Source organism: Pteronotus mesoamericanus, unplaced genomic scaffold (genome assembly GCF_021234165.1).
Source record: "Pteronotus mesoamericanus isolate MK-2021 breed Mesoamerican mustached bat unplaced genomic scaffold, CSHL_Meso_final contig_22, whole genome shotgun sequence".
Taxonomy (NCBI): Eukaryota; Metazoa; Chordata; class Mammalia; order Chiroptera; family Mormoopidae; genus Pteronotus; species Pteronotus mesoamericanus.
In genome coordinates this window covers 2,272,916-2,279,773 of record NW_026555090.1, presented here as the reverse complement: position 1 = coordinate 2,279,773, position 6,858 = coordinate 2,272,916, and the positions used below count along the sequence as shown (strand labels likewise).

The 6,858-nt window shown below is 66.1% G+C and overlaps 1 protein-coding gene across 1 annotated transcript; it reads right to left on the bottom strand.

Moving 5' to 3' along the window:
- Window positions 1-563: 563 nt before the first annotated feature.
- Window positions 564-5,865, bottom strand: RNF112 (ring finger protein 112). Its single transcript, XM_054571071.1, has 14 exons — window positions 5,669-5,865; window positions 5,447-5,487; window positions 4,367-4,652; window positions 3,967-4,173; window positions 3,711-3,839; window positions 3,424-3,528; window positions 2,930-2,980; window positions 2,597-2,653; window positions 2,443-2,517; window positions 2,220-2,325; window positions 1,889-2,070; window positions 1,756-1,809; window positions 1,577-1,651; window positions 564-1,468 (listed from the first exon to the last, which is right to left on the bottom strand). The coding sequence occupies exons 1-14, from the start codon at window positions 5,720-5,722 to the stop codon at window positions 998-1,000; spliced, it is 1,893 nt and encodes a 630-aa protein (XP_054427046.1). The 5' UTR covers window positions 5,723-5,865; the 3' UTR covers window positions 564-997.
- Between the last annotated feature and the right edge of the window lie 993 nt (window positions 5,866-6,858).

Below are 6,858 nucleotides of genomic sequence, written 5' to 3'. Positions count from 1 at the left end.
GCAGGACTTCCCTGATGCCTGGGAGGGGCACTGGGCCCTCGGGTTCCCTGTGGGGGCTGCACCCAGGCCCCCCGCTGATGTGGAACGGAGGGGCCCCCTCACAGGCTGGGTGGGCGTGTAGCACAGCACGGTCTCCCCTGTTGGCGCTGGCAGGCCTTCCCCAGACTGGTCCCAGGGCCGCTCGCTTTGGGTTCCAAATACAGTCGGGGGCGGGGGGCGGGGTGGCGCGTAACCTGCCGCTGGGGCGGCACTCCAGGGGGCCTGCGTCCCTCTGTGTCTTACAGGCGCGTCTTACAGGCACTCTGCGTCTGACCCGGTGTGACAAAGGGCGCAGCGGGAGACCCTGTTCCAGGCCCACATGCAGCCTCCCCGGGGTTTCGGGAGGAGGGGCGCCACCTTTGTCCCGCTGGGCAGCTTGGGAAGAGTCGCGGGGACGGGGACGAGTCTCGGGGACGGGGACGAGTCTCCCCACTCTAGGGGTGCGGCCACCGCCCACCTCACACAGAGTCTTTGGTTCTGTCTGGCGCCCCCTTCCCCAGCCCCTCATTAGTGCTCCCCGACCCTAAACACCAAGGCCACTCGCCCTGGGGTTGCTCCCATCTGTGAAAGGACAGGCCCTCCCCGCCCAGGGGGAGGCCTTCCAGGTCACTCAGCCTTCCCAGGATCCTGGGAAAACGAGCCACGGTAGGGAGGTTGGAGCCTCACTCCTGGTGGGAGACGCTGCAGTCAAGTGCATTTGGATCGATGGCAGGTTAGCGATTATCTGCAACCGAAAACAGGCCTATATTCTATTTAGTGCCCTGAAAACTGCTTCCTGGCCCCTGGAACCCCGCCAGGGCTCCGGGGGCCACCTGGATTCTTCGGCGCAGTCAGCCACGCAGACACCAGGCCCTCAGCCAGGGAAGAGCAGAACATGGGGGTCCTCAGAGTACCAACCCCCCAACTTCCTTCCCTCCCCCTTCGAACTCTCCCTCTTTTCACTGCCTCCCAGGGGCTGTTACTCTTCCCGGAGGAGGGGCTCTCGGTCCCCTTCCTGCACCCTCTCCTCCTCTTCCTCCTTCAGGCAGCCCACAGTGGCAGCCAGCCCAGCACCCACACCGCCCCCGACCACAGCGGCCCCCGTGGCCCCCACCGCAGCTCCAGCAGCCACCATCCCAGCCTCTGCAGCCAGCGCCGCTGCGGCCATGCCCGCGCCCACCACGCCCCCGGCCAGGCCCATGAGCCCGGCCCCCACGGCGCCCCCCACGGCAGCCAGGTGGCCACAGAAGCGCATGGTGTAGGTATCCATGAAGGCCTTGGCCTCGGCTTGCAGCTCGGCCTCCAGGGCCTCCAAGGCCTGCTCTCTCTCCTGGCACAGCAAGGCTGCTCCATGGCGAGCCAGGATGGCGTCTTTCTGGGCAGAGAGGAAGTTCCGCATGGTCTCGGGCAGGACCCGGAGCGCAGAGAATATGCGCTTGGTGGCCATGTCCTAGAGGCCAAGAGGAGAAAGAAGGCCCTGACCAGGAGCATCGGGAGCCCTCTCCCTCTATGGCCCCCTGGCCAGGCACCTGGCCCCTCTGCAGGCCCGGGGGCTCACCTGCTGCCGCACGTACTCCTTAAACTCCCTCTTGGCAGCTTCCACCATCCTCAGGTCATGCAGCTGGGCAGCCATCTGTCCATAGGAAAACCCAGGCTGCCTCCCCCTTCCTCCCCTGGTCCCGGGTGCACCAGCTCACCCCCTCCCAGCCCCCTGGATCCCTTCAGGGAGCCCTGTACCTCATCCGGAGAGGCAAAGCCGGGCCCGGTCCTCCCCATCCAGCCCGAGAGGTTCTGCGGAAACACCATCGGAGGTGTCAGGGAGGGCAGAGGGCCAGCGGGCTCTCCTGGGTCTCCGGAGAGTTTTTCACACCTTGATTTCCTGAGCTAACTGCTGCCCTGTGAGCAGGCGGCTGTCCCCCCTGGCCACCGGGCGTCCCTCACTCCAGTATCCCTGGCAACGGCTCTTGGCGTGCTGGGGCGCGGCGCTCAGCACGTCCGCAACGTAGGCTCGCAGATGGCGGAAATCATCCTCTGTGTCTGCGGGAGACATTTCTCATGCTGAGGAGAGGGGCTGAGCAGGACTGGGCTTCGGGGGTGGGGAGAAAGGGCGTCAGAGGCTGGGAGACTCGGGAAGGATCCGGCCACCCAGAGGAGCGCAAGCTGGGGAGGCCTGTGCTGCTGGGGACACTTACTGCCCGGGCTTCCCTGGTCTCCGCGGGCCCAGCGTCTCCTCAGGGAGGGCAGGAGGTAGCAGCGGGCCTGCCGCCCTTGCAGCAGCTCCCGGACCCTGGGGTATTTGCCACATTTCTGAGAGACGGATGAGGAGATCTCTGAGCTAGCGGTCCAGCCCCATTCCTAGCTCACCTGCAGGATCCCTCGCCCCTGCCTGTCCACCCGGCCCTTCCCCCGCTTCTGCACACTCACCTGGAGGGCATCGCCCACGTGCCCCTGCCCTGCCTTGTTGGGATGGACTGAGTCGCGAACTAAGAGATCCAGGTGCTGGAAGAGAAGAGGTCCCGACACCAGCAGCTCGCGGGTGCCTGGGTTGGAGCGACGAGTCCACAAATAGGCATCTCACCTGGATTGGCACCATCCCATAATGCCTGCCCATCACCTCAGCCACATGGACAAACATCTAGAGGTGGGACAGTGAGGGTCACAGCTGGGCCTCTCCGGGGTCGGTGCCTCTGCTCCCTCCGGGCCCACTGTACCACCCAGGCTCCCCGCTCCAGGCCTCCACGGCCTCCCACCAGCCAGGTGCGCCTGCGGCACCCTCTGCCTCACGCCCCCCAAACCAGCCCCACGTCATGGAGTCCTGGGCCAGAGCTGGAGAGCACCTCATTCTGGCTGGGCCCAGCCCCTGCGGTCAAGGCAGGGACAGGTGGCCCCCCAACCCCAGATGTCTCCTCACCTCCAGATATTCTAGGTCTGTATCCCTCAGCTCCTGGGAAGTGTTGAGGATCTGGAACCAAGGAGAACAAGATGGAAGAGGGTCTGCAAAGGCAAAGAGGCTGGGAAGACCCCAGTGAGGGAGACGCTCACCGGCCGGCTGTGGGCCTCAGGACCTTGCAGAGCCCGGCCAGGGGCCTTCACAGCCCGCAGGGCAGCTGGCTGTGAGAGACGGAGGGCAGGCAGGCGGGAGCGGGGACGGGGGTGGGGGGAGGGGCGGGGGGTGATCCCGCAGAGCTTCCGCTGCCCCCCAGGGACCTCTGACCCGCCTTTGAACAAGCGATATTCCCACTTTCACCATCTGGAGGCATCCTTCCCTTGCAGGGGCACCCCCAGAATCGGCGGGGACCCTGTACACAGAAGCCTTCGAGATAGGGCGACGGTGCCCTGTGCTCTCAGGGCCCGACCCAGCTGAGATGCCCCACGTTCGCAGAAAGCTGAGCACAGCGCCCCCACCTGGTAGGAGCTCAGCATCATGGTGAGCGCACAGAGCTTCGTCCTCGTTTCCCGGCTCAGCTCAGGGCTCATAGCGTCCCCCGTGTCCACCAGGAACACAGCCACCTGTGCAGCCGCAGGGGCGAACCGAGGGGGTCAGGCCTGCCTCGGGACGTCTGCCACCCCGTCTTCTCCTCCTCGCCCCAGAGCTTTCGTCTCCATCGTCCTCTCCTTTGCCCATCTCTTTGCTCTCTTCTCCTCCTCTTCCCTGACCCAATCTTGACTTCCCCTGCGCTTCCTCCCCTCACCTTCTTCCCCTCCTTCCCCAGCAGGAAGGGGTGGCTCCACATCCATATGCCCCTGCTGAGACCGCTGGCGCCCCATCGGGGCCCCTCCAGGGAGCCCCCTCCTCTCAGCCAGCCGCCTTCACTGGACTCCTGCAGGGCAGAGAACATGGGCGGATGCATCCCACCCCGACTCCCCTTCCACAGCCAGGCTGGGACCCCTACCTTGCCCCAGCCGCGGCCCCAGCCCGCCCTCAGCCCGCCCTCAGCCCGCCCTCACCAGGCCCGGCAGCCCCTGGAGCAGGCAGTTGAGGAGGAAGGTCTTCCCTGAGTGCTGCTCCCCCAGCACGGCAAGGAGGCAGACGGGGGTGTCCCTGGCCAGGGGGTGCTTCAGGCAGCGGTTGATGGCCCCCATCCGCAGGATGAGGCCTCCGGAGGCGCTGATGCGCACCAGCAGAAGGGGCTCGGTCCTCGTGGCACAGGCCTCCTGGCCGGGAGAGAGAAGCATCCTTCGGCCTCCCGGCGGCGCCGTTCGGGCCCCACGTCTGGAGCGTGGCCAGCCCCGAGCGCCCTCTCTCACCCCGACATCCTGGGGTAGGGCGAAGCTGCACGGCCCCCGGGATTGGGCCGGGCCTCCCCACGCCGCCCCCTCCCCGCCTCGGGGAGGCCCGGCCGCAGACCTGCGCGGCCGCGGGGGGGGGCCCCCGCAGCAGGCCCTTCATCCTGTCGCGCAGGCCGCGGAGGCCCTTCCGGCGCGCGCACGCCTGGCGGCACTCGGGGCAGCGGGGCCGCTCGCCGCCGGGCGGCCGGTGCGTGCTGAAGCACCGCGCGCAGAAGTCGTGGCCGCAGTCCAGCGAGACCGGCTCGCGCAGCCGCTCCAGGCAGATGCCGCAGGCGGGGGGCTCGCGGGGCGCCGCGTGCCGGGCCCCCAGGCTCAGCTCCACCTTGGGGAAGGGTGTGTGAGACCTGCGGGGCAGAACGGGTCGTTTGAGGGCAGCGCATGGGGCGCAAGGGGTACAGGCCTGGAACTGAGGGGCAGGCCGCGCCGAGGGGGGCCACGCTCTGCCGGCTCTGCCCGGTCCTCGCGGCTTGCATCGCAGAGCCTGGGGACCCCGGCGCGGGGGCAGCCGAGCCTGGGGAGCGGGCCCCGGGGAGGGAGACAGCCTGGAAGGGATGAAAGCGGGCTCTGCCATACGACCGTGGGCAAGTTTCCCCCGCGAGCAGAGCCTCAGTTTCCTAACTGTCTGAGAGGAGAGGGGAGCAGCGCCCGCCTCGCGGGGCCGATGGAGGGGTCTGAGAGACGGTTCGTGCCCGGCGCCGCGCAGGTGCCGCTCATGCTCCCTGCCCAGCGCCTGGCACAAATGCTCAGGAAAACCCTCACCCACGGCCTCCTGCTGCCAGGGGTCCCTCAAGGAATTACTGACCAGGATGGACAGCTTAATGAGTGATCCTTTCCACAAACTCCTACGGTGGCTTAAACACACCAGAGGAGGGACTGCGAGGGGAGCGTGGGAGCCCCCTGGTGGGGGGGCAGAAGGCTCCTGATCTTAGGAGAGTCTTTCCACTCTCCCACTCTGCGCTGGAACCCGCCTCCTTGCAGCACCCACCCAGTTATCCGGGTCCCCACCCCCTCCAGGTTCCGGATGAAGGCAGATCCAGCCTTGAGCTCCCGCCCCTGGCACAGCCAGGGCTCCCTGTTCCTGGCCCAGCCGGCCTGCGGGGCCGCTGCACCAGCCCTGCCCGCAGGCCCTACCACTTACCAACTGTTGCTGTGGTTTCCCATGAAGCTCTGCTTTCTCTCCTTGGCGAGGAAATTTGGGGGAAAAAAATAAAAACAAAAAACGTCATTTTGACAAGGACCCAGATTTCTGTCTTCATCTCAGATGTTAGCAGCCTCTCACCCCCGCCTGCACGCCCACCCCGTCCCCAGGCAGCCCCTTCCCACCCACACCCCCTCCCCCAAATCTCAGGAGAAGACTTGCCTGTTTGCCAAACCAGTGACAGAAGGAGATGACGGACAAGGCGGACCTGGGCATGGGAGGCTGGCAGGGGGCGCGGGTCTAGAGCCGAGGGCGGAGGCCCCTGGGACCGTCAGGCGCAGCAAGGGTGGCCGGGCTGCTGAGCTGTGACAGGTGGAGGGTGTGGGGGATGGTCTCCCCCGAGGTGCTGACTCGTCAGAGCTGAAAAATAGATGTGACAGTCGGGAGAGAGGAGGCTGCCTCTGGACTCACCCCAGGGGAGGGGACAGGACTGCAGGAGCCCGGGCTCCGGGGGAGGGAGGGGCAGAGCCCGGCTCAGAATCCCTGGCAGGGGCTGGGATGCAGGCAAGCCGAAGCGGTGAGTCACCATGGAGACGGGAAAAGATAAGAACAGGGAGGGGGAGGGTGTGTGCTCCACACAAACTCAAAGCTCCAGTTATGAAGTATTTCCAGATGGCGATGGCAGAGCACGGCCCCCCCGGGCACAGAGCCCTCTGCGGACCGGCTCTCAGTGACGACACTGGCCACGCACCCAAGAGGCCATCCCTGGTCACTCTGGCCGCTGCGTGCACAACAGGTCAGGAGGACAGAGCTGGAGGTGGGCGGGAGCCGGGGTACCGGGAAGGGCCCCAGCCCAGGCCTGGGCACCACGAGGGGCCTGGGCACCGTGAGGGGCTGGCCGAGGGGAGGGTGGGCGCGACGCGACACCCAGGGCTGTGCTCCTGGAGAAAGGCCTGGCCTGCCCTTTGCTCTCAGGGCCCCTCCTAGGCTCCGAGGAGACGCTCCTGTCCAGGGAGGCTGGCGGCGGGGGTCCGGCCTGGGCGGCCCCATCACACCCCTAGGCTCCACAGGCCTGTGAGCACTTCCAGACTCCGAGGGGGATTGAAACCTGATGAGAAAACAAGAGTCTCCAAACTGCAGAAAGAAAATTTCAAAATCAAAAGTAATGCCTCTTAGTCCAGTGTTGGCTGCCCCTCTCATGATGTCAGCCGGTGAACTCAGCTGCCATTATCTGCCATGAAGCCAGAGTCAAATCATGAGTCCATGGATGTTTCGGGGGGGGTTTTTGTGCGTTTTTTTTTTTCCTCTTTGGGCTTGTCAAATGTCTTGATGTTTTGCTCTAGTGTGGTCCCCCAGGGTCAAAGGGCCAGATCCACGCCAAGTTGCTGAGGCTGGTAGGCAAGCCCCGCACA

Excerpts from the sequence above, each read along its gene's own strand:
- RNF112 (XM_054571071.1), bottom strand. The coding sequence starts at position 5,722 with ATGCCCAGGTCCGCCTTGTCCGTCATCTCCTTCTGTCACTGGTTTGGC. Across the intron at positions 1,652-1,755 it reads GCTTTGCCTCTCCGGATGAG|ATGGCTGCCCAGCTGCATGA; the intron begins GTACAGGGCTCC and ends TCCTATGGACAG. Across the intron at positions 1,469-1,576 it reads AGGAGTACGTGCGGCAGCAG|GACATGGCCACCAAGCGCAT; the intron begins GTGAGCCCCCGG and ends CTTGGCCTCTAG.